The sequence below is a fragment of the Piliocolobus tephrosceles genome, chromosome 16 (assembly GCF_002776525.5).
Source record: "Piliocolobus tephrosceles isolate RC106 chromosome 16, ASM277652v3, whole genome shotgun sequence".
NCBI lineage: Eukaryota > Metazoa > Chordata > Mammalia > Primates > Cercopithecidae > Piliocolobus > Piliocolobus tephrosceles.
Genome location: NC_045449.1, coordinates 74383505 through 74410955, shown reverse-complemented (window position 1 = coordinate 74410955; position 27451 = coordinate 74383505). Strand labels below are relative to the sequence as shown.

At 45.6% G+C, this 27451-nt stretch overlaps 1 protein-coding gene across 2 annotated transcripts in view; it reads right to left on the bottom strand.

The window, feature by feature from the left end:
* Positions 1-27451, bottom strand: part of RPTOR (regulatory associated protein of MTOR complex 1) — a 399056-nt gene that overhangs the window by 320389 nt on the left and 51216 nt on the right. For both annotated transcript variants that reach the window (XM_026455870.1, XM_026455869.2), the window contains exon 2: positions 2744-2846. Coding sequence is in view for 1 of the 2 variants with exons in the window: in XM_026455869.2 (XP_026311654.1) it covers positions 2744-2846 (103 nt within the window). In the remaining variant the exon portion in view is untranslated. The remainder of the gene's footprint in view (positions 1-2743; positions 2847-27451) is intronic.

Sequence of the window (27451 nt, the reverse complement as noted above, 5' to 3'; positions counted from 1 at the left end):
ATATGTAACAAACCTGCACGTTATGCACATGTACCCTAGAACTTAAAGTATAATAAAAAAAAAAAAAAAAAAAAAAAGAATTAAACATACACTTGGCCAGGCGCAGTGTCTCACGCCTGTAATCCCAGCACTTTGGGAGGCCGAGGTGGGTGGATCACCTGAGGTCGCGAGTTCGAGACTAGCCTGACCAACATGGAGAAACCCTGTCTCTAGTAAAAATACAAAATTAGCCAGGCATGGTGGCGCATGCTTATAATCCCAGCTACTCGGGAGGCTGAGGCAGAATCGCTTGAACCCGGGAGGCAGAATATTTACCCAGAGAAAATATGTCCACACAAAGATCAAGTGTTTATAGCAATTTTATTCATAATTGCCAAAAACTAGAAACAACCCAAATGTCTGTCAGCTAGTAAATGGATAAACAAATTGTGGGAGAGCCACAAAAATGGAATGAAGCAAAAAAACTACTAATACACGTAGCTACACAGATGAATCACAAATAAATTCTGCTAAAGGAAAGAAGCAAGATACGAGAAACTACAAACTATATGTCACCACTTAAATGACATTCTGTAAAAGGAAAAAATCAGATCAATGGTTTCCAGAGGCCAGAGAAATGAGAGGGGATCGATTACAAAGGGGCCCAAGGGAACTTCCTATATTCTATAGAATATAGAAATATTCTATATATTGATTATGGCATTTGTTACATGACTGTATATATTTGTCAGAACTTAAAGAAATGTACACCTAAAAAATGTGAACTTTACTGTATATAAATTGTATCTCGGCCGCGTGTGGTGGCTCATGCCTGCAATCCCAGCACTTTGGGAGGCCGAGGCGGGTGGATCACCTAAGGTCAAGAGTTTGAGACCAGCCTGGCCAACATGGTGAAACCCCATCTCTACTAAAAATACAAAAATTGCTTGGGCATGGTGGCAGATGCCTATAATCCCAGTTATTGGGAGGCTGAGGCAGGAGAATCACTTGAACCTGGGAGGCGGAGGCTGCAGTGGCGAGATCATGCCACTGCACTCCAGCCTGGGCGACAAAAGTGAGACTTGGTCTCAAAATTTAAAAAATTTAAAAAAAATTGTATCTCAGTAAATTTGATGCTAAAATAAGAAAAGTAGATATAGTGTAGAATGGTTAAGGGCAGTCTCTGATGGAAGAAAAACTTTGCAAACCGTACCTCTACTAAAGGACCAACATTCAGAATACATAAAGAACTCCTACAACTCAACAACAACAAAATAAACAACCCAATTCAAAAATGGGCAAAGAACTTAAATAGACATTTCTCCAAAGAAGACCTATAAATGGTCAAAAGGCCCATAAAAGATGCTCAACATCACAAATCATTAGGCAAATGCAAGTTAAAACCACGAGATCCACTTCACACCCGTTAAGATGACCATTAGAAAAATAAATAAATAACAACTGTCGGCCAGGACGTGGAGAAACTGGAATCCTGGTACACTGCTGATGGGAATGTGAAATAGTGCAGCCACTGTGGAAAACAATAGGTTGATTGCTCAAAAAACTAAACACAGAATTACCATGTGATCCAGCAATTCCACTCCTAGGTATATATCCAAAAGAATTAAAAGTAGAGACTCAAACGGGTAGTTGTACATGCATATCACAGCAACATGATTCACAGTAGCCAAGAGGTAAAAACAACCTAAATGTCCATCAACAGATGAATGGATAAAGAAGTGTGGTGTATCTATACAATGAAATATAATTCAGTCTTAAAACGGAATGGAATCCTGACACATGCTACAATGTGGATGAACTTTGGGGGCATTATGCTAAGTGAAAGAAGCCAGAAACAAAGGGACAAATACCTTATCAGTCTACTGATATGAGGTCCCTAGAATGACAAATTCATAGAAACAGACAGTGGAATGGTGGTTACTAGGGGCTGGGGGAAGGCAGGAATGAGGAGTTGTGTAATGGAGACAGAGTTTCCGTTTGGGATGGTGAAAAAGTTCTAGAGATGGACAGTGAGAATGCTTGCACAACATTATGAATTCTTTCATGTCGTTGAATTGTACATTTAATAATTCCTAGAATGGTATTTTGTGTTGTGTATGTTTTACCACAAATAAAAAAAAAAAAAAAAACACAGTCTCTGGACTTGAACTGCATAGGTTCAAATCCCAGCTCTGCTACTTACAGGACAACCGTGAGCAAATTACGAATCTCTATGTCTCACGTTCCTCAGCTCTCAAATGGAGATTAGCAATAGACCCCACCACACAGGCTTGTTGTGAGCACTGTGAATTGTAATGTGCTTCCAGTGGTATCTGGCACATTAGAAGCACTCAGCAAATGCTGGCCATTATTATTATGGGCCATGATCCATTATGGGATGCTTTGCTGGAAATGGTTCCATTTACCCTTTCTACATTTCCATGCAGGTATCAGTCATTCCATTTTTTTTAAGTGTACCTAGATACTATGCCAGACAGAACAAATTTAAAGTAGAAAATTATAAAACCCAATAATCATTATCTTATTAATTTTTCTTGAAACACTTTCTCCACTACAAATCACAGGTGAATGCATCTGAAATTACTTAAAGGTGATATGACTCCAAAAAGAAAAAAAATCCTGATTTGCACAGCGGGAGACGGACCCCTGGACCAGACCGCAGGCTTGGCGAGCCCCGCCCAGCCCAGCGCCAGCCAGAGGGCCTTCGTGGCAGCGGGTGGCAGCGGGTGAGAGAGGTACTCACCGATCCAGCATTCCAAGCGCGCACAGGGCGTGGTCTTCACCACATCGGGAGGGTCCACACCAACATTCAGGCACAAAACTAAGGCAACACTGACTGTCTTCATCTGAAAGCATAACAGAAAAAAATATATACATATATTTCAATATGGAACTCATTTATGTGTTTTTCCAGCTTTTAAAACGTCCCCCAGAACACTGAGCCCCTTCCCCACCCACCTGCCCTTCAACCAGCCCTCCACCTGTCACCTGGCTACCCCAGCCCTAGTGCAGGAGTGACGCCCTTCTCTGAAGGCAGGGTTTCACAGCAAGGGGGGCAGGTGGTGAGAGGGACATAGCAGGAAGGGCTATTCTCAGGCTATGATAAATCTCCAGAAACTGAATTATTTGATAAAAAGATATAACCATTTTAACACACTCAACACATTCTGCCAAATTCCTTTGCAAAAAAAATTACACAGGCCGGGCGCAGTGGCTCAAGCCTGTAATCCCAGCACTTTGGGAGGCCGAGACGGGCGGATCACGAGGTCAGGAGATCGAGACCATCCTGGCGAACACGGTGAAACCCCGTCTCTACTAAAAAATACAAAAAACTAGCCGGGCGAGGTGGCGGGCGCCTGTAGTCCCAGCTACTCGGGAGGCTGAGGCAGGAGAATGGCGTGAACCCGGGAGGCGGAGCTTGCAGTGAGCTGAGATCCGGCCACTGCACTCCAGCCTGGGCGACAGAGCGAGACTCCGTCTCAAAAAAAAAAAAAAAAATTACACAAATTTACACTCCCACCAGATAGTAAACCAGATATAAAATCCTTGTTATTTAAAATCATCAATCATTTAATGAGAAAAGCTGTCGTATTGATTTAGTTTGCATTCGTTCACATCAGTGATGCTGCCTGGTTCTCCTAGTGTTGTTCACTGTTCTCACCGCCTGCGTTGTTCACCCTCCGTGGACCATCTACTCGTTCCTCGTACTTACATGTGTGTTAGTACTTACACTGTGGCATGGCCACACTGACCTCTCGGCCCTCAAACCCACAGTTCCCTCTGCTGGGAGTTCCCCTCCCCCGGTCACCTGGCCCGCTCTGACTCTCTCCTTGGATCTCAGTTTAAAGATCAATTTCTTGGGGAGGCCTTCTCTGGATACCCCTCAACACACCTTCCACACTCCCCATCGGGGTGGAACCAGCTGGGGAACGCTGCGATCGCACCTGTCCTTTCCTCCTGGCAGAGCGCCAGCCCACGGACACTCCTCAGTGGGCCAGAGGCTCAAGCCCACTCGTTTGAGCAAAACCCCGGCCCTGACTAGGTGCTAACTATCTGCGGAATGAGGGAAGCTTGTATTTCGGGACGGTGTTTCTGTTTTACACTGACCCTTTCAGCTGTCTGGATGTTACTTATTCTGGTATATGATACAAGATAAGGATTAACTTTTTCTCATAAAACTAGCCAGTTGTGTCAATCTCTGTTAAATAATGTGCCCCAAACTCATAGGTGTGCACAGATACATATACTAATTCTCACAGAGACAAAATTCTATTACTGGGTAATCAAATTCATCCCATTAACCTATCAACCAATACTTCTACTAGTACTACATTACTTTAACTAATTTATCTTTATATTTCATAATATTTGGGTCATTTTTCACCCTCACTTTTTTTTTTAATTTTACTTAGCTATTTATATTCACTTATTTTTTTCAAATCAGTTCTTCAATCTTTTAATCCCATTGGGATTTTTATTAAAATTGCACTGAACTAAAATTGCAATGAAGTTTAATTTGAACTTAACATTAAGAAGTAACATCCTCATAATATTCTATTTTTTATACAGAACATAATACGGTTCTCCATTTACTCAATGCTCCTTTAACTGTTTTCAGTAACATTCTTATAGTTTTCTTCATGAATAAATCCTGTGCATTTCTTACTGGGATTATTCCTAAGATCTGGGTGTTCCACAGATCAGTCGAGTGACGACAGTTGACATTGATTTAATTGACAGTACATTTCGAGCAGCTAGAAGTGTGTGGTGGTGCGCACCTGTGGTCCCAGCTCAGGAGGCTGGGGCAGGAGCACTGCTTGAGCCCAGGAGTTTGAGGGTACAGTGTGCAATGACTGTGCCTGCCAACAGCCACTGCACTCTGGCCTGGGCAACACAGCAAGACCCCATCTCTAAAAATAAATAAATTAATAAATCATTTTAAAAATACCTAAAGAAAATAATTCGCATGTTTCTAGCACAAAGAAAAGATAGGCCGGGCACGGTGGCTCACCCCTGTAATCCCAGCACTTTGGGAGGCTGAAGCAGACAGATCACCTGAGGTCAGGAGTTCAAGACCAGCCTGGCCAACAAGGTGAAACCTCATCTCTACTAAAAACACAAAAATTAGCCAGGCGTGGTGGTGTGCACCTGTAATCCCAGCTACTAAGGAGGCTGAGACAGGAGAATTACTTGGACCCAGGAGGCAGAGGTTGCAGTGAGCTGAGATTGTACAACTGCACTCAGCCTGGGCAATAGACCAAGACTCCATCTCAAAACAAAATAAAAAGAAAAAAGAAAATGATAAATACTTAAGGTGATAGGTATCTCAATTACTCTGATTTGATTACATGAATGTATAAAATTATCACCAATAAAAATGTTTTTAATTTTTAATTTTAAAATTATTTCCAGATATTTCATGAGTATTTCAAGGAAATACGTATTTCCCCATAACAGTTTCTTATTGATAATTGTTGCTATATAAGAAAAATGGTTAGTTCCTTTACTACACTCTCAGTTAAATGTAATTGCTTTTTGGTGATTCTTTCAGGTTTTGAAAGTATACAACTATACTATCTAAGAATAATAAGTCTGTCTCATTCTTTCCAACAGATCATTCCTCTTGTTTCGGTTTTAGATCTTCATCTTTTATCAGGAGAAAGCACTGAAAATCAGAACAACAAAAGTCACTGTATTTAATTAGTCATCCAATATTTAAGTAATATTTAAGTAATCCATAATCCAAATCCCAATTATTGTATAGCAAACTCAGCCTTTGAAGATAAACTGCTTAAAACTAGACATTTCCTGGAAACGTTTCTGTGGTCTTCCTGTGGCCACGGTGAACAACTGTGAACACCTGCCTCACAACAGTTTTAAATCGAGGGTGTTCCTTTCATGCTCTGTAATATGGGGAGGAACTGATTCAAACCCTGGAGCAAGTTCCAAGTTGCTTCCTAAAGGAAGAGGCTGGCTTTGCCTACAGCTATCTGCAGGGGCCCTCTGTGGGAAGGGAAGCCTTCTAATGAGAAAACAATCTATACCATCAGGCTCTCTAATTTTCATAATAGACTGTGTGCTTCCCCACAGCTTAACTGGTTCCCAACTGGCTTCTCTTATCTTGTCCCTAATCTGCAAAGAGAATATGCCTTAAACTGATGTCAGGCTCCTGTAGCAAAATCCAGTGGAAGAAACAGCATTAACGGGCCAACTGGAGACACCCACCGGCTGCTCCCGTGGCCAAGTGCCACCGCCGCTGCCCTGGGGCTTGTCTGGCAGTGCTTTCTCCCCGTTGATCCATATGCTCTGTGCGCCCCAGGAAAAGGTGGGCAAAGCTGTTTTTCTGGGCTGAGGTACGCTCAGTAACTTCCCATACAACCCTGTTCTTTCTTGCCCCCCGGAAGTTCACAGCCAGGTTTGGGGCTCAGTCCCAGCACTTCTGATCAATGGTGACCTCCCTGTGCTAAGGTGCTTGTTCCCTGAGCCGTGCAGTGTAGACACACAGTCTACTTCATCCTTCACCAAAGGGTCATGAACTAGGCGGTGGCGTTGCCCTCCCAGCAGGGCATCCAGGGAATAAGGAGTGGATGCAAGTCCAGGGAGAGAGCGAGTGGGGCAGCCAGGACTAGGTCAAGCTCGCTGGGTGGAGAGGCCCTGCGGCTGCCGGGTCTCCTTCCTGCTCTGCGCATCGAGGCTGGGAAGGCAGCGGAGGCTGACACAGGGCGGTGAGGCGGCATTCCCAGCACCTCTGACTTTATCCCTATTTCTGCTCTCTCGGCTGCCATTCTAGACAAGTCATATTCCCTCCACCTCTACAAAGGCAGCTAATTACATTTTTAAACTTTAACATTCCCAGTCAAATGAGTAGTTCTAGTTAATTATAAAAATGATCTCTGAAGATCTCCGAGTCCCTTACACAAAAGTACTAATAGAAGCCCAAGAATCATCCTTGAGTCCCGCGGGATGACTAAGGGGCCCCACCTCGCCGCGCCTGTCAGTGAGTGTGGTGCTCCTGACTCACCAAATGCTACTGAGAGAGACGCTTCTGACTTCTTTACAGGCCAGCGATAGGAAGGCACGGCCCTCAGCTGGAATGTGTGAAATTAGCTACACTATACAAAGACAAGAACCAAGACAAGAAAGAAACTAATTTGATTCATCCTTGTTTACACAATACACACCTAACCCTACATCCTGCATTCTACTTTGAAAGAAAACAAGAAAAACACCTGAGAATACACTGACACATGAACCAGAACAATGTGTTTGCTTTAACATCTAGCTACCAATTTAACTCCAAAACTGGGCAAAACACAGTGCTACCACGTATCCTCAAGCCAAAAAAAACACGTCTTGCTCCTCTGCAAATTTTAACACTGTGAGCCTAATTTCAAATTTGGTCAGTTGTTTGTTTTGTTTTTTGAGACAGACTCTCGTTCTGTTGACCATGACGGAGTTCAGTGGCACGATCTCGGCTCGTTGCAACCTCTGCCTCCTGAGTTCTAGCAATTCTCCTGCCTCAGCCTCCCAAATAGCTGGGATTACAGGCGCCTGCCAGCATGACAAGCTAACTTTTTGTATTGTTAGTAGAGATGGGGTTTCGCCACGTTGGCCAGGCTGGTCTCTAACTCCTGACCTCAGGTGATCCACCAGCATCCGCCTCCCAAAGTGCTGGGATTACAGGTGTGAGCCACCACACCCAGCCTCAAATTCAGTAAGTTTTTTAATTCTTAGCTATACCTAAAACGTCTTTTTGGCATTTTATTTTCATTTCTATGGCAACCTCGTTCCAAAAACTCTTGATTAATGTTTTTTAATAACAGTTACAGAATATTTAAAATGTAAGGGCTATCAAATTTAATGTGCCAAAAACTGCATAATATTACATAAAATAAGTTTTTTGACTTTAAGACATTTTCCTCCAATGCAATGTAATTTAAGATGACATGGTTATATCTCCATAGGTTAATTTTGCATTTGAAAAGAGTATCATTTTGAGAAACTATAAAACCTTAAATGCTCACTAACAGTGCATGGCCTTGGACATGACAGTTAATTTCAATCCCTCCCGAAAAATTTCCTCATCCTTAAAGTGAGGGGGTGGAGACAAATGACCTCTTAGGTGCCAAGGATTTTTCAGATTCTGAAATTCTGACTCATGACTGGTCTTCCCAGCCATCCCGGAGGCACCCCCTAAAGGCTGGAGCACACGCCTAAGGACTCTGTGCCCCGGCTCAAGGTCTCCCCCCAGTCATCCTGGAGGCACCCCCTAAAGGCTGGAGCACACACCTAAGAATCCTGTTCCCCGGGTCAAGGTCTCCATGGCACTTTGGATTCCAGGTGGGAGAGGCTGGGGGCCGTCAATCAGCGGGGTCCTGATGGTATTATAACAGCCTGGGCAGTGTTCTTGATGGTCCTTTGGTGCCAGCTTGGTTTTGAAATTCCAGTGTTCACCTTGGTGAAAGGATAATGTGATCCCTCTGCCCTGTCTCACAGAACACACCCAAGAGGGTTAAAACACCCAGGAGGGTTTGGAGCGGCACCCAGGAGGGTGAACACACCCAGGAGGGTTTGGAGCGACAGCCAGGAGGGTGAACACACCCAGGAGGGTTTGGAGCAGCACCCAACATTCACCATGTTAACATTTCCACTCTCCATGGAATCAATCAAGAGTGTCCAGTCTCACCCCAGCTCAGGCCAAGCATTGCCGCCAAATGAGCTGTTAAATAATCCAGTGTTCAGAGCTTCTGGGTGTCAGAATTGCACACAGAGCCTGCAGACGAGATCACCTCCACTCGAAGGCCTGTAAGCTCAGAGCATGTCACCTCACAGGTGAAAGACGTATTAATGCCTGTCACCTCCCAAAGAATTCAAACCAAATCGCAAGGGATTTCCTTACTGGAGTCTTCCTTCATAACTGATTGGATAAAATCATATATATTTAAAAAGATACAGGTGATCAGGTGGCACAAACAAGCTTGAGTATAAATTCCCAGGCTGACGCGCAGTGACACCTAAGTCACCGTGCAGAATGAAGAAATTAAACATGTTCAGCAGCCCAATCACTGCCTTCTGTTCCCCACATTGAGAGTGTGGCTCACACTTATCCTCCCAACATCAACAACTGAGACTGGTGGAAAATAAACAGAATGCAAGACTGGGGCCGGCCACACGGGTCACAGCATTCACGATCCCCTGGTTTGTCTGAAGGCAGAGCCACCCAAATCCACCCAATTCCCGGGAGCACTCATTAGGATTCACAGCATCAAGCAGAAACTCGGAGCAAAGCCGAAGCTACACAAATACATAATTTATAAAGAAAGTCAGAAACTAGAACATATAGCAAAGAGAGTAGATATACCTCGCAGGGAAGGGGAGGCGGATAACCAAGTTGTCAAGAGAAGGAAAAGCCAGTTTGCCCCCTCACTTCCATTCCAAGCACTGCTACAAAGTGAGCACCAAGCCCACAGGAAGCACAACCAACTGAATTTCTGCAAGCAAACCCTGCAGTCCAAAACAAGACCATCATCACCAGCAGCAACTGTGTTAGCTTGGGAGACTCCCTATTTTTATATTCCTTTTTTCATTTCAATGGGAATTGGGAATGAGGGGAGAGGTGCTTGAATTTATGAGCTCAGTTTGTTACCTTGAGCCAGAGGCCTCATTTAGATTTAAGCACTACTCTTTTTTTAGGCCAAATTCTGTCTATGTATCACTGCTTTTAAAATCTGCCTCCACCCCTGTAGAATGTCCTGATCAAAAGGAAACGAGAAGAGGAAAATTTCGGCCTCAGGGATGAGGAGGCCTCACCCACAGCGACCTTCGCACACGAGTGAGGAGTGCTGCAGTCCTCACTTGGCTCACCCCTTCCTGCGCCACACAAACTGCACAAGGGACTTGGTGTGAGTTGAGTTCCAACATCACAGACCCTTGAGAAATTTAGATTTCTGAAAGTCAAAATAAGAACTGCATACATAATAAGTTTCATAAAAGGAATCGTTATAGCTCACTTTAAAGGTGCTAGTTTTATTCTGGGGAAAAAAAAGTTTATTATAGAAACTGTAACTGTTTTGGCCAGGCGTGGTGGCTCACGCCTGTAGCCCCAGCACTTTGGGAGGCCAAGCCAGGTGGATCACCCGAGGTCAGGAGTTTGAGACCACCCTGGCCAACGTGGTGAAACCCTGTCTCTACTAAAAAGGAAAATAAATAAGCTGGCTGTGGTGGCGTGCACCTGTGGTCCCAGCCACTCGGGAGGCTGAGGTGGAAGAACTGCTCGAACGGAGGCAGAGGTTACAGTAAGCCGAGATCACACCACTGCACTCCACCCTGGGCGACAGAGCAAGACTCCGTCTTTTAAAAAAAAAAAAAAAAAGTTGTAACTATTTTAAACAAACTAAAGAAACTCCTTTCTTAAGGAATTCTATACTGAATCCTTCTGCGGTTCCTCCAAAAACAAATGGTCAGCCCTGGTGCGGGTTTGTGAACCCATGAGACTATGCCTGGGGTCTCTAAAAGAACCGCTTCTACCCTGAGGCCTAGTGTGCACAGCCAGGCAGCCCACCAAGGACTGAGTGAGGAGCTAGGAACCATTCTTTGCCTCTACCTGAAACGCCTTATAGGGTGAAATTAACAAAAAAAGAAAAAATTCTTCAGTCTCCTTACCTAAAAAGCGAAAATAAAAATATTTTGTCACAGAGCGAAAATACGAGGGTATATACACTTACAAATTAATTCCAAGTCATTCAACAGCATAAAATCTAAATATGATAAAACGTATTCTATGGAAGCCTAAAGTTCCAAGTTGAAGGACATAATTAAATCGCATATATTAAACAGTGTTATATGATAAAATAGTATCTGTCCTTTACAAAAACATACTTTTAGGTTGCACAACTGTTGGTGAACTCTTGGTAAAAACGGGTGAACTCTGGGGTAGGCGAATTGTATCTCAGTAGAGCTGTTTAAAAAATACGTTCTCAAAGAATATTAAATGGCACAGGACATGCTCAAACATAACTGAAAAGAGGGGGGTACAAAACTGTACCCACAACTGTGATTCCAAATATAAGGTCACACCAAATGAAAACAACAAGACGTCACGTGCGATTCTGACCTCTGCAGGGGAACGTGGATCATCGGTTCTTCTTTGTACCTGGCCCTTCTGCCTACACACATTCCATCCACCACAAACATGTTATTTCCACAAGCATGGGGGCAGAAGTGGGGATAAAAATGACTTTACCACAATAGTTTAAAATTTTTTTCATGGTTGTGCATGTATGTCTATACAACTGTTTTTAATACCCTGAAGATATAGAAAATAACCTGCTTGGTCAGCTGAAGCTTGGGCGAGTATCCCAGGTAACGAGCGAGCTGGGCTGGCGTGAGGAATGTGGTGCCGGCGGTATTGGGCACACTTAGAGATCGAGCCGTGTTTCACTTATTCCTGGGAACTCTGGTCCTTAAAAAACCAACAAATAATTGGTCTTCGTAAAATAAGTATAGCAAAGGGCTCTAATTTTTTTTTTTTTCTCCACTCCTTCCCAGTTTAAGATACAAAGTGAAGCCTATTGCTTCAATAGGGCTCAAACGATCCTCCTATCTCAACCTCCCGAGTAGCTGAGACTACAGGCACGCGCCACTATGCCTGGCTAATTTCCTAATATTTATTCATGGAAATTTATTTCAGGCCGGGCTCGGTGGCTCATGCCTGTAATCCCAGCATTGTGGGAGGCCAAGGTGGGCGGATCACAAGGTCAGGAGTTTGAGACCAGCCTGGCCAATGTGGTGAAACCCCACCTCTACTAAAAATACAAAAATTAGCCAGGCATGATGGTGGGCACCTGTAGTCCCAACTATTTAGGAGGCTGAGGCAGAAGAATCACTTGAACCCGGGAGGCAGAGGTTGCAGTGGGCCAAGATCACGCCACTGCACTCCAGCCTGGGCAACACAGTGAGACTCCATCTAAAAAAAAATTCAATTTTCAGTAAATGGAATGATTTCAAGGCTGTTTAGAGATTTATTTGCTAACACACTGGGCCACAGCTTTACTATTCCTGATGCAAATTAAAATTAGCCACATTATCATGGGACTGAGTCATTCATTCTGGGCTAATTTTCTTTCCACTCTTCATTATCCAGCAATATGTTACCCATGGTACAGGCTTCATCAAATCTACCCCAAGGCAAGTAAAAATACGCAGGGCTCCCAGGCAGGCTGAAGACATAAGCCCAAGGCATTTCTCAACAGAAAGCTCTCGGAATGCTCGGAGCTTTGTTCTGCTTCTGTACCAGCCTTCTGCTTGGGCCAACGCATCTCATGAAGCCGTTCCAAAGGCCCCATAGCTCCAAATAGACGCGGGAGGTGGATTCCAATAACAGAGGCCTGGAAGAAAGGCCTCCGGGCCCCACTGCAGCTGCCACAGCATAAACCTGGCTAAATGGATATTTTCAGGAAGATGACGTCTAACATTAATGACAAGGGCTAACATTTACTTGGGAAGAAAAAGAATGGAGGAAGGGAAATTGGCCAGGAAGCTGTCATGGTGAAATAAGAAGGCCGGAGCTAGGTGTGGCAAGAGTGGAATGGGACAAGGAAGAAAGAAGCCTCAGTTTCAAAGAGAATAGGGAACAGCATGTGCTGCTAAGTGGGTATCAGAGATGAAAGGCATAGGTAAATCAAAGGTCTTGCACAGCTGAAAACCTAGTAATAAGCTGTCCATTAAGATGCCCCATGGGGAACCACGGCAGATACCTGCCATCTGCAGTTCCCCATCATCTTTTTAACACCTTCCATATATCTTGACAATTTCTTATGCTCCGGATCCTAGCTTACTAAGGTGGGGAAAAGAAGAACTGTGTCCTGACTCCCGCAGCGAAGGGGCCAGCATGTGACCTGGGTTCCTATGATCAGATGCACCTACAAGATCAAACTCTAGACCCCGAGACTCCAGGCCCCCGTTCCACAGGGAGGTGAGCACCCTGTGAGCTGTGCGGCAGCGGCGCCTGGCTCCTCACGAGGCGGTGGCAGGTCCTCCAGGACTCCTCCAATGTCTCAGTTGCTCGGCAGCTACAGAAGCCCCCTTGAGGTCTACCGTAACTTCAGGGGCCAGCTCTCGGGTCTTCTGGAGATCCTCAGCAAATCCCCTTTCTGCTTAACCTGGGGGGAACCGACTCAGATGTTTTCTCTGAATGGCTTTTTCTGCCATCTACATAAGAATGATGGCTTAGCAAACCTCACCTTGGTAAAATAACGGTAGAACTCTCCCCATGAGCCAACTATTCAAAGGAATCTGAAATGAGGAATTACCGTAGGACAAGGCCAAAGGTGGAAGGAATTATCAATGTGAAATAACAAATAGCATCACTGCAATTTTCCTCCAAGTCCTGGTGATGAAGGCGACGGCACACGCAAGTATCCTTGGGTATTATCGACGACTAAACCAGCTGTCGGCAAAGCGAGCTCTACAGTCAAGTCCAGAATTTTACAAACGCAGAGCGGCACACACATCTTCCCCAGGTGCTTCAAAGCCTCTCTCGGCTACGGATCTTAAGATCTGAGCAGTGACATGGTTTCTACAGCCTGCTATTCACTACACATATTTCCTTCTTGACATTCTTGCAATTCTAATTGCCCAAAATATTTTTTTCTTTAACATTCTCTATTTGGTCTGATCTCATAAAGTTGAGAAAAATATGTAACACAAAACAAAGAAGGCCACATTTAACACCACAGAGTTCCATCTGAACAAGAAAACCGCACCTATAAACACAGGCCTGCAAAGGCAACGCAGAAGCCAGCACAGGAATCAGATATTCCGAAGGGGCCACCTAAGTCAGAAATCTTTTCTTGATATAGTAGTTGTTAAAAATTCAAGCAGAGCCTTTCAATAGTTGGATTTTTTCTCTACAAAATAAATTTCAAAAATGGCATTCTTCAGGAAATACTTCAAGCCTGAGACAAGGTGAGGCCTCTGAAACACTGAGGACAGGCCCCCTCCTCGGGGAGGCCACTTTGCTGTCCCCACAGGCCGGCCTGAGCACACCTCTGGGACCCCAACCGCAGCACGTGGCTTGGCGAGTATGTATTCGGGGTGGGTTCCCCTGGCTCTGGGTGGGTCTTCCAGGCCTGGCTTGTCTTTGCGCCGCCAGCACCTAGGATCCTCGCTGACATGAAGAGTGACCAGCGTGTCCTTGTCAGGAAGGGAGAGGACAATGAAATGCCCCAGTGGAGTGCAGCAGGGTCTCAGGGGAGGCCTTCCACCAACACCAGGAGGAAAGCCAACCTTCTGCCCGAGATCCGCGGCAGGAATCCACTCAGCACGGCCACACCTGGGCACAGAGACGCTGCTGCCATGGACACCTCATCATGCTCCACAGCCACTTCTCCAGAATACGCGGCCCAGCCCGAGTCCAACACCGACCGCTTCATTCAACCATAGAGAGCACTGTGTCTACACAGCAAGGCCCAGCCAGAGTCCAACACCGACCGCTTCATTCAACCATAGAGAGCACTGTGACGTGTTAGGTCTTCTTGAAAGTGTCCATATATGAATGTTACTACATATTAAATATAAGCACAAGAAAAGAAGTATGAGGAGACAGAGGTTCTGAATGTTCACTTTGAATGTCTTCATTAAATGCCTGTGGCATCAGAGTCAGGCCGGGTCCCAGGGGTGCGGTGCCCTGATGAACTAGATGTGCCCTGTCCCTTCCAGGGACGAGAGACACACATAACTTTCCTTCCAGAAATGCCCAGAGTGCCATGGATCTCACAGGAAAGACTTAGAACTAACCCTGTCTGACAGCACTGGGCAAAGCTCTGCAAGGCAAAGTGTCACTCGAGTCTGGAAAAAGAATTCACAGGCAAACAAGAAGTGACGGGCCACGGAGGCTGCCAGGAGCAAAGGCAGGAAAGTGGCCAGGTTCTTCAGGCAGAGCCAGCAGGACTCCCGGGGAGGACGATCACTGAAGGCCACACAAGGGGAGCCTTCATCTTACAGGAGATGCATCCGGGGGGGCCCTGGCTCTGTGGACAGAGGCCGATGATGATGATGGACCGTGGACTTTGAGATGCTTTTGGTTCTTTTTATAACTACACATATGCGCCCATATATATTACTTTCCCCTTAAAATTTCCATCCACATTATGGCCTTATATCTTTGACAAAATATTTTTTGTTTGTTTATTTGGTTTTGAGCCAAAAGTCTCGTTCTGCCTCCCAGGCTGGAGTGCAGTGGTGTGATCATGGCTCACTGCAGCCTCAACCTCCTGGGCTCAGGTGATGCTCCCACTGTAGCCTCCCAAGTAGGTAGGACCACAAGTGGGAGCCACCACACTAAGCTAATTTTTTTTGTATTTTTTGTAGAGACGAGGTCTCGCTATGTTGCCCAGGTTGTGACAAATGATTTCCAAATCAGTTTCAACTAAAAGTTCAAAGAAGAGTATTTACACCCTTCTTCGTACATAAGACACAGGCTTCAGAGAACAAATGAACCACAAAGCAAAGGGTGCAAATCAGAATGGCTTCAGATAATTCGACACTGGAAGCTAAGCAAGCCAGATATACAACACAGAATTTAATAACTAGACAATCAGTTACGTGTGAAGAAAGAGTAAACATTAAGATTCATATTTTAGGCCCAACAGTGGCTCACATCTGCAATCCTAGCACTTTGGGAGGCCTAGGTGGGAGGATCTGTTAAGCCCAAAAGTTCAAGACCAGCCTGGGCAACACAGCAAGACCCTGTCTCTCCAAAAAAATTTTTTTTAACTAGCCAGGCATGGTGGTGCACATCTGTAGTCCCAGCTACTTGGGAGGGTGAGGTGTGAAGATCGCTTGAGCCCAAGAGTTAGCGGTTACAGTGAGCTATGATGGTACTACTGTACTCTAGCCTGGGTGAAAGAGTGAAAACCCTTCCCTTAAAGAAGACGCCTATTTTTAAAACTGTCCCATTTTAGAGTGAGAGCAAATCTTCTAAGTTAAAGACTGATCACTTCCTGGTGTAATGCAATGTGAAGTCATCAACACTTACGAAGCATTCTTGCCAAAAAGACTTAATGTGGATATAATCAAACCTCTAGATTGCACTTCCAGTTTGCAGGAAATGCAGGGAATGAAAAATCAGGTGGAATGATGCCATGAGGAGACACCCAGCAAAACCTAAGTGGGACACTCTCCAACACAAGCAGCAGGACCCTTCCGCAAGAAGTCCATGTCATTTACGGGGGGAAAAAACGTTCTACATTTAGAAAAGACTAAAGAAACAAATGTAATGAGTAGATTTTGGTTTTTTTTAAAAAAAAAAGCTATAAAAGATGTTATTGAAACAGCTGAAGATTTTTCAATATAGACGAAATATTTAGATAATATTGTGGCAGTATGGTCAATTTTGTTAGGAGTGAATTGGTACTATGGTTAGACAGGTGAATGATGTTTTAATTCTTAGGAGATGCGTGCAGGAGTATCCAGGAAGAAAATCACTCGCCAGGCGTGGTGGCTCACGCGCAACACTCTGGGAGGCCGAGTCGGGCAAATCACTTCAGATCAGGAGTTTGAGACCAGCCTGGCCAATGTGGTGAAACCTCCTCTCTACTAGAAGTACAAATAAAAAATTAGCTGGGTGTAGTGGTGCGTGCCTATAATCCCAGCCACTCAGGAGGCTAAAGCAAGAGAATCATCTGAACCCAGGAAGCAGAGGTTTCGGTGAGCCAAGATCACACCACTGCACTCCAGCCTGGGCAACAAAGTGAGACTCCATCTCAAATAATAATAATAATGTGTGCCACTTACTTTCAAGTGATTCAAAAGCAAACAAAAGTGTGACAGAAAGAGCAAATACAACAAAATGCAAACAAGCCTTGTGTCAAAGTGGTGAGCATGAGGTGTTCATGGCACCATTCTTGCAGGTCTTCGAATCGTGTGAAAAGTTTTCAAAATAAAGATCTGGAGGCAATCTGCATTGGAAAAACAAAACTGACCACAAGACTCCTAGGAAAAATGCAACCTATTGCTTGAAATTAGTTTCCAGGTAATAAAAAGCATTTTACCTTCCTAGAAAGGACAAGATCGAAAACCCATTATATTCAACAGACTGCACATATATCTGCATTCGAAAATTCAGTAGGAAAAGCAGACGTGCAACAATATTCGAGTGTCTGACACATTATCTTCCCTTCATGCTAAATTGGTATCTAAGATGATGGATGATACCTTCAGTACGACAGAAGTCAAAGAACTTTCCGGGTTTTCTTTCCTTCAAGAGAAGTACTCTAACAAGTCAGGGAGGGTATCGCTTCCTCTGGGCTTCTCCTGGTGGGTGGCACGGGGTGCTCCTCGGGGTCTACTGTCGTGGAGATCCCTAAGTTCGGCTGAAGGATCACATCAGGAAGCTTCCCTTGCCATTCACTCCCGCTCAGTGAGAGCCACCCAGCAAGAAGCACCTGGGGGTACAGCCACGAGGCCATCAGCCTTCTGCCCTTTCCTCAAGCACAGGGTACCTATTGGGCACCTCCACACCAGTTCATACATGCCCCCTGCACCATTACCTGCCCACACGAAGGAGACAGCAGGCAGCATCTCAGCCCCGTCATCTCAACTCCCTGAACCTTCTTACAAGCAAGACACACTTGCTCACTGTCATGAGCGACAGTAACTGACAACCATGGGAATGCGACATATTCCATCAACACAAGTCAGACATGTTTTCTGTCTAGATCATCGTTATGTTGTATAATCAAGCTTTTGCTAAACGTACCAGGAACAGAAAACGAAAGATTTCACATTTTGCTGAGTGTATAATGAATGTGGTAAAGCTGAACAAATGCAAGGAGGGAAGGAGAAGGAGAATAAGGAACAGAAAGAGGAGAAGAGCTGATGAGATAAAGGAGGACGCGGAGATAGAGAAGGATGAGGAAAGGACAGTAAAACAATAAATGAAAAGAAAAGCAACTCTATGACCATTAGCTGAAGTCAAAAATGAGAAAACCTTATTCTCTCCCTGATGGCCAAGGCCCCACGACCCTCAGGACAGGCCCTTGATGCAAGAGCCAACTTGCTGAAAGGCCTTGTTCCAGGACCCAGCAGGCACAGCAGGGGAATGTGCTATCTACACCCTGGGCTACACTTTTCAATTGACTAAATGTTAGTTGTAAGCTACCATTTTCCATTTTACCCTTTGAAGTCTAGTACCACATGCATGTAGCCTACAAAGGCTCTCTTAACAAACACAAAAAACAAAACAAACCTTAATCTTTTTTTTTTTTTTTTTTCGAGATGGAATCTCACTCTGTCACCCAGGCTGGAGTGCAGCAGTGTGATCTCAGCTCACTGTAACCTCCACCTCCCGGGTTCAAGCGATTCTCATGCCTCAGCCTCCTGAGTAGCCGGGATTACAGTCATGCACCATCACGTCCAGCTAATTTTTCTATTTTTAGTCCTCTGGGTTTCACCATGCTGGCCAGGTTGGTCTCGAACTATGACTTTAAATAATCTGCCCATCTCAACCTCCCAAAATGCTGGGATTACAGGTGTGAGCCACCCTGCCCGGCCAAATCAAATTATTTATACACATCTCAAGACGTATCAACATTGTTTTCTGGCTTAAACTGCTAATCTGGAAGCTTCCAACCACTAGCAGTCGTGAAGCTACTCAACTCAGGGTGAAACCCACCGTCTCCCAGAAGGTGGAATATTAACAGCTGGAACACTGACTACAATTCCTGGACAGAGCGTGTCATTTCCAAACGCCCCTTCTGACCTGCGCTGCTCACAGTGCAGAACTCTGTGGGCCTGACAGCAGAGCAGCCAGCACAAACCGACGGAGAGGTCTGCACACAGTATGCGCTCCCCACCCCGTGCAGCCCCGAGGCCGGCTGGTGACACCCTCTCCACACAGGCCTCGCTGTGCTCTCCATGCTTCCCTGGGTCTGTTAGGGCACCTGCAGCACGGCCACTTCCTCTTCCCAACCCTCTCCCCTCCTGGCCTAGGGCCTCCTGACCTCTTCTCATCATTGTAACACCTCCTAGGTCAGTAAAAGGCATTGCTCATCCCTGACTCTCACACTGGGTGCAGCAAATTTTGCGAATGATAGGCGTCTGACCACCCTCAGCTCCGTGCGCAGTTATCTGCAGACTGTAGCGGTCCCATCTGAACCACACGCAGAAGCACCTGTTTCCGCATCTGTACTAGGGCACTCAATAAACACCAAAGGACTCTGAAGACCAAGACAATCAGCTACTGCGGGTGGACCTCAGCACACCATCGCCAAGAAGAGGGGAAAGTGCCCTGAGCGTGCTGGACTCAGCAGGCGGCAGCGGCCCTGAGAAGGCGACAATGCACCCGGCCTTTGTCTAGGCACACAGACCTAGGGTGGGCCGCGTCCCCACACACTTCCAACTGACGCCTCAGTCATGTCCGTTAACCTCTCTGAATCTCAGTGTCTTCTCTTCCTGATACCCCCACCGCCACCTACTTCAGAGGGTTGTTTGAGGTCCAAAGAAGATATAATCTGGATTAGCGGTGACAAACCTCTAATGAGATTAGCGTATACGTTGTTGGAAAAAACAACGGCTGTAAAGATGGCAACTCCAATGATGGCCCACAAAGTTTTCCATGCACTCATAGGGAAGACCTCGAGAATATTTTGTTATATGAAAAAAGAAAATTGCAGAATAATGCATATAGAATATTACTTTTCTCCTAAGGAAAGGGAGGAAATTAGATTGTATATTCCTATGCTGCCATTTGAACAAAGTACCAGACGGACATACGAAAAGTCACTGTCACCGTGCTGTGCCGTCAGGTGGGGCGGATGGCAGGAGTGGGGGAACCTTCCTCAGTAAACTGAAAAATAAGAGAGTCTATCACTCGCAAAATCAAAAGAATTAAGTGACAGCAAGCAAAAACCTTAAATACAAATACACTCTTTCAGGAAACCTAACATGAGCAATACACCATCAGCAAAACTACATCATTTTGTCACATTAAATTAATGGTGTTCATTTACTGCCTTTGTAGTTGGATTTAATTTGTATGTTTGGGATTTACAGCTGCACAAAATTCCTCTAACCATAAGGAATTTATGCCTAGCCTTGGGTTTTATATGTTTAAGTAGCATTATAATAAAAATTATGTATGCATATTTTTATCTTCAATATGGGGTTTAATTAACTTTAAAAAATTGGGGAGCATGTGGATGGTGGTCCAGGTGGTACAACAAGCAGACACCTGATGAGGACTGCAGCTCCAAGCAGCAGGTCCAGCCCTCGTCCTGCAGCACCCAGTGCTAAAACCTGTGGCCAAATTTCTCTAAACAAGCAATGCCAAAAAATCAGGGAGATACAAAAGCAAACTGAACTTAAAAATCATTACATATACGTACATAAATGGCATATAAACACATGCATACCATTAAAAACTTTAGGGAGATGAGGGGCAAAACATCAATTTTAAAGTAGGCACAGCTGAGTGTAAATCCTGATTCAACCACTTAGTGGCTAGATTAGAAAGCAGGACAGATTACAGAAATAGTCATCAACTAGTAAGCTAACATATATAGAAGGGCAATATAAAAGATACTCTGAAAACGACTGATACGTGACATTAAAACCACTAAATGATCCATTTTTTGAACATTACCAACACTGTGGTTTTAGATCCAAAACTACCTTCAGTTGTAAATAAAATCTGGTACTGCCAATAGCTACAGAGTAATAAAATGTTTAAAATAGTTTTCAGGTTGAAGAAAGCTGGGCATGGTGGCGCACACCTATAATCCCAGCACTTTAGGAGGCTGATACAGGAAGATCACTTGAGGCAAGGGGAGCGTTCAAGACCAGCCTGGGCAACAGGGTGAGACTCCTCTTCAAAAAAAAAAAAAACAAAAAGCTGAAGGACGCCCTAAGCCCGTGGGGTCTAAGCCTCACGTGCATGCACCTCACACTCAGCTCAGAAGTAATGTGTGCGCGCCTTCACGTGCTGCATCTATAATACGGCCTATTGTAGATTCATTTTCTTGTTAATGAATCCTTAACCTGAGTAGCTCCCTCTAGAAATCTAGAGTTGAATTTCAACCAGGGAATGGCCTGATTCGTTGCCTGCTGATTGCTAAGAGGTATTACTTGTAGGTAGATATGCAGTGCAATTAAACTGACACACCCCCAAAAAGAACTTCAATGGACGGATGGATGGATGGATGGATGGACGGACGGACAGACGGAAGGGTAGGTAGGTGGTTGGACAGATAGGTAAACAGTAGTGAATACATAAATGAACAGATAAGTAGACAGATCCATTCAGACAGAAGATTAAAATGTGCCCCTGGCAAATGACTTCCCACAGTGTCATCACTCAAGCAGAAATCAGAAAAATACAAAGAATAATAGGACTACTCCCAAAGTACCAATGAATCAACTGCTTCAGTCAAGAAAAGGTAGGGTGGGAAAAAACTGTCAATCACTTTAAAAATTGCTACACAACTGCATGCATTTTTAAAGATCAGGTAAAAAATTTTCAAAAGCTAACGGAAACCTCCTAAAAAGTTTACTGGTACCAGGAGTTCAAGACCAGCCTAGGCAACATAACACTCATCTCTAAAAGAAACAAAAAATAAAAAAATTAGCAGGGCATGATAGACCACACCTGGAGTCCCAGAACAATCTGTCTCAAAAAAAAAAAAGGGAAAAAAAAGGCCAGGCGCGGTGGCTCATGCCTGTAATCCCAGCACTGTGGGAGGCTGAGGCAGGCAGATCACAAGGTCAGGAGATCGAGACCATCCTGGCTAACACGGTGAAACCCTGTCTCTACTAAAAATACAAAAAATTAGCTGGGCGAGGTGGCGGCGCCTGTAGTCCCAGCTACTCAGGACGCTGAGGCAGGGGAGTGGCGTGAACCCGGGAGGCGGAGCTTGCAGTGAGCTGAGATCCAGCCACTGCACTCCAGCGTGGGCGACAGAGTGGAGTTGAGTGTCTGCCTCAAAAAACAAAAACAAAAACAAAAAGTCTATTGGTAAGAGACACGCATAGAAAACACCACCACCACACCTGATGTACCTACCATCTACCAACACCTCAAGCTTTACACAATGACTCACATTTCCAAAACCTGGATAGCGAAGGACAATCAGATCCAGAGCGACACCAGTGCCCAAAGAGCGAATCCACCCTCCGTCCGACTCAGAGCTCCCTCTTACTGCATAGCTAGTCTGTGCCTGAGACATCATGGGCATTCGTCATGAGCAACTGAACACAGATGGGTCTGTGACCGCCTCCCATGTGTCAGACACTGTGCAGGGTGATCTGCATTTTCAAATAACCTGGCAAGGTGTATATCACCAGCCCTATTTTACACCTAGGAACTGTAGCTCCGAAAGAGAAACGCCCAGGTGGTCTAGGCCTCACTGGTACCCAGTTCTGTTTTGCAGCCGATACACCCCATTTGTGTTGGGTGATCACTAGATCATTTCCTCTCGGCCATGGTCCAAAACTGAGACACGGTTTCCTCAATTCATCACGGACACAGTTACGGAAAAACCCTGCACAGGCTCTCTAGCTCCCAGCAGTGCATTTTCACTGACCCTCACGTATCACCTGCTCCATCACCCACCACCTCCCCACCTTCTTTTTTCTTAATGTAAAAGAAAGAAAACCTGAGAGGTTATACACCTGTCATCACAAAGCCCCTCTCCTAGTAAAAGTGGGAGGATGAGAGCACATCCACAGCTGTCAGTCACTGCTCTCCTCAACACCGAGTTCAACGAAACAGTCTTTATTCCTTCTTCACCCAGCTGAAAACTTAACCTTGAGAATTAGCAAAACTGGCCGTAAGTCCCCAGCCCAGGGCACCTGAGAGCTGGTGAAACATGGGCCATCCCACACCGACATGGACCATCTTAACCATCTTGGCCGTACTTTACTCCGACTCGTAAGAGAAAATCAGTCGGGTGTGGTGGCACACACCTGTAATTCCAGCACTGTTGGGAGGACAAGGCAAGAGGATCACAAAAGCCCAGGAGTCAAGACCAGCTGGGCAACATAATAAGACCCACCCTCTTAAAAAAAAAAAAGAAAAAGAAAAAAAACAAGATACGATTTGGCTCAGTATCTCCACCCAAAGCTCATCTTGAACTGTAGCTCCCATAATTTCCATGTGTCGTGGGAGGGGCCTGGTGGGAGGTAATCGAATCGTGTGGATGGATCTTTCCTGTGCTGTTCTCATGATAGTGAATAAGTCTCACAAGATCTGATAGTTTTATAAAGGGCAGTTCCACTGCACAAGCTCTCTTGCCTGCCGCCATGTGAGACGCCACTTTGCTCCTCATTCACCTTCCGCCATGATTGTGAGGCCTCCCCAGCCATGTGGAACTGTGAGTCCATTAAACCTCTTTCCTTTATAAATTACCCTGTCTCTGGTATAAAACACCTGTCTCTGGTATCTTTATGAGCGGCATGAGAACAGACTAACACAGGAGGATTTTACCTTCTGGACCAACAGGGACAGCATCGTCAGCAACCCTCCCCCTGGAACAATTTTCTCCTGCTTCCCCTGTTCCATCAAAAAAGTAGCTCATTATTTTGTCCAAAGATATTATCTACATTTATGAAGACTGAGAAAGTACTTTAACCACTTCTGTAATGCAAATATATTTTATAGGTACTTAATCTTTAATTATAATTCAATGATGTTCTCACAGAAGTAACTCCGCCAGCATTCTGTATCTGCACAGCACATAAGCTCAGAAAAGTTCTGTTTCTATCCAAGTTAACATACAATTCTAATAAGTTTTTTTCTTGCAACATACCTGCTACTTCCCCTTTGTGACTACAACTATATTATATTTCAGCATTTGGTTGAAAATAGCTAATTGAAAGTGGTGATGTATATATCAACATTCGCTTGTTTTCAGGTTTTTATTCCCCCAGTCTGTGTTTGAGAGAGACATTAATCAGAAAGGAAAGGGTAAGTTGATATCTGTGCAGAAGAGGGTCAAGAAAGCAGGCTGCAGCAGCCCTCCTTTCAAAGCCCTGCTTACAGGGGTGGCACGTGGCTGGGGTGTGGGGACTTGGATTTCTGGAGGGTTCCCACCACCCTAACTAGTAAGTGGGGTTCACTGTGCCTCAACTGTTTTCCAACAATATGGTTTACGCTGAATGTCTGCTTTCCTGCCGGAAGTCTGGGATTTGGGCAGAGGCTGCCTGTCACCAGCCTCCAATAAAAACCCTGGGGGCTAAGTCTCAGATGCGCTTCTTTGGCTGGCAGCATTTCACTGCGGTCTACCTTGTTCGGGGTAAACAAGCCCCTGGCATGAGCCTCCATGGGGGCAGGGCTTTCAGAAGCTTGTGCCTGGTTCCCTTCAGACCTTACCCCATGCACCCTTTCCCCTAGCTGGTTTTGCTTCGTTATCTTTCTACCGTAATAAATCATGCCAGTAAGTACTAGCTCCTGAGTCCTGCGAGTACTCCCAGTAAATCCTCGAAGCAGGGGGTGGTCTTGGGGACTCTACCCAGCACCCCATTTCCACAACCAAACAATAATCAACTTTTTGCCCCTCGTTCCCTTAAGCCTTCAAAGGATGCACCAAGCCCCACGAGCTTCTTGCAAAGCGCGCAGTGTCAAACACGCCCGCTTTCCCAGTTCCCTGAATTCAACGCGTGTTCGCACTGAGTATAAATTAGACCATCGCCTAGATGTGAAGCTCTCAGAAAACCACCTTTTCAGCCATGACCTCCTCATTCTGAGTTCTCACTGCTTTAGCGGTTTCTTGATAGGTTTCTTTTGGTTTGACAACAAGATAAATTAGATTTAAAATTATTTCCAATTTTATTCAACAAAGTCTACAGGTTAGATTGTCTGGGTAAAAGTGAGATTAATCTTATTGATAGAGATGTTTTTCACGACAAAAATACACAGGATGATGAGGGAGACAGGCGCCAAATCCAGCCACCATGAATAGTTCCTACTTTCCACCACTCACCAGAAAAACATCCCTAAACCATGTGAACACGAAAAGTACAAAGAACCCATCTGGGATGACCACCCAATGGACAACCCAAGAAAACTCAACTGTCCTTTTCCTCTCCAGCTTGGACTCGGCAGAATGGCTCCCGCAGAAGAGGATGGAGAGGAAAAAGGGCCGTTCCGCCATCAGCGAGGTGGTGACCCGAGAATCCACCGTCGACATTCACGAGCGCATCCACGGAGTGGGCTGCACGAAGCGTGCCCCTCGGGCACTCAGAGAGATGCAGAAATCTGCCATGAAGGAGATGGCAACTCCAGATGTGTGCATCGATACCAGGCTCAACAAAGCTGTCCGGGCCAAAGGAATAAGGAGCGTCCCCTACCGCATCCGTGTGCGGTTATCCAGAAAACGTCACGAGGATGAAGAGTCACCAAATAAGTTCTACACTTTGGTTACCTATGTACCTGTTACCATGTTCAAAAATCTACAGTCAGTCAGTGTGAATGAGAACTAATCGCTGATCATCAAATACATCAAATAGTTATAAAACTGCCTTTAAAAAGAAAAGAAAACTGAACTGTCCTCACCAACAGCAGCAAAACCATAAAATAATCCGCCAGCGAAGTTTAAAGAAGGCTGGGATGTGTGGGATGAGAAGTTGTGCCATCTGCGGGCCTGACCAGAACCTGAGTGCTCCTGAGACGTGGGAGAGCAGCCCGCCTGCGCTGCGGCTGCACAGCCAAGTGACCCATCCCTTAGTGATGTCCAGCAATCATTTTCTCATTCCCGCAGGGTCAGGAAATCAGAAAGGGAAGTGAAGGGACAGCTTGTCTCTGCTCCACAATGACCGGGTCCTCAGAGGGCAAGATACAAAGGCTGGTGATGGCTCAGTGGCTGGCACTGGCACCACCGGAAGCTTCTCCGCTCACATATCTGGTGGCTGACGGTGGTGGTCACTGTTAATAGGAAACCACCTCCTCCCATGGCCTCCTCCAGCAGCCTCTCCAATGGGGCTGGTCCTGGGTTCCGAGAGAACCAGGCAAACGGTATGTCGTCCTCAGCATGCCAGCCAAGAGCACCATTTCCCCCACAGTCATGGCCCATCCAGATCCAAGGGAGGGAACAGCAACTCTGCCTCTCAATGGGAGGCGTTTCCCATTGAGAGGGCATGTGGGGTGGGAGATATTGCTGGGTCATCTCTGGAAAATATAATCTGCCACTGTCCATCCTCTGACCACCACACATCACATCCTCCCACATGCAAAACGAACCTGACACCTCCCCAGGGCCCCCAAGGCCCGTCTGATTACTGCCATCAGCTTGAAGTCTGGGGTCTCATTACCTAAACCCTTCCCAGCTGAGGAGCCTGTGTGCGGGGCGGGGGGAACATGCAGTTCCTCAAGTCCACCCCTCCTCCATCCCCGTTCTTCCCAATCCGGGTCTAAAGAGCTGACCTGGACATACCCACACCCCACACACAATGTCCCACCCAGGACAGCCACTCAAGGCAGGCACACTAGTGCCAGCACCTGCATCAGGGCTCTGTCCTGGTACCTGGGACTTGTTCTCTGGGATCTCAGCTCCGCCTTCTCAGATGTACTTCATTTTCCATGAAAAGTACCCCACATTTACAGCTGGGTGACTTTCACAGCCTGCTTCCTCCTCACACAAGTCTGGGGGCCCAAAGACTTCTTTTCATTTTGTATTGCCTCTGCTTCTTTCAGTCCAGGCAGACACATAATTTCTTTAAAAAACTTGGTGGGCTTTTTGTGTATTAACTCATAATCTACTCTATTAGACAAGCCACACCCATAAAGAGACAAGCCTTGGCCGGGCGCGGTGGCTCAAGCCTGTAATCCCAGCACTTTGGGAGGCCGAGACGGGCGGATCACAAGGTCAGGAGATGGAGACCACCCTGGGTAACATGGTGAAACCCCGTCTCTACTAAAAAAATACAAAAAAAAAAACTAGCCGGGCGAGGTGGCGGCCGCCTGTAGTCCCAGCTACTCGGGAGACTGAGGCAGGAGAATGGCATAAAAAACCCGGGAGGCGGAGCTTGCAGTGAGCTGAGATCTGACCACTGCAATCCAGCCTGGGCGACAGAGCGAGACACCGTCTCAAAAAAAAAAAAAAGACAAGCCTTTTTCTTCCTGGGCTCCCAGAAGAGGCTGTGGCATGACAATGCCCTTTGGATTCTTAGAGGCCAGACTGGGGATTTAATGCCAGAATCTGCAGGCCTCTCCTCCAGCTGAAAGGCTGGACACTGCACTTGGATCTCAATCTGAAGCCTTAGGAACGGAGCTCACACCGCCGTCCAGATTCACTCTTTGCCTGAAACCCTTTCTTCACTTGAGGAGCCTGGAGAAGAGGCTGGGAATGAGAAACAATCTTATTTTTGAACCCAGTAAGTCCTCTTTCTTTACACCAAGTAGAAGCCAGGTGGCACTTTGAGTTTTCTGCCTAGAAATCTCCTTAACTAGATGAGCAAGTTC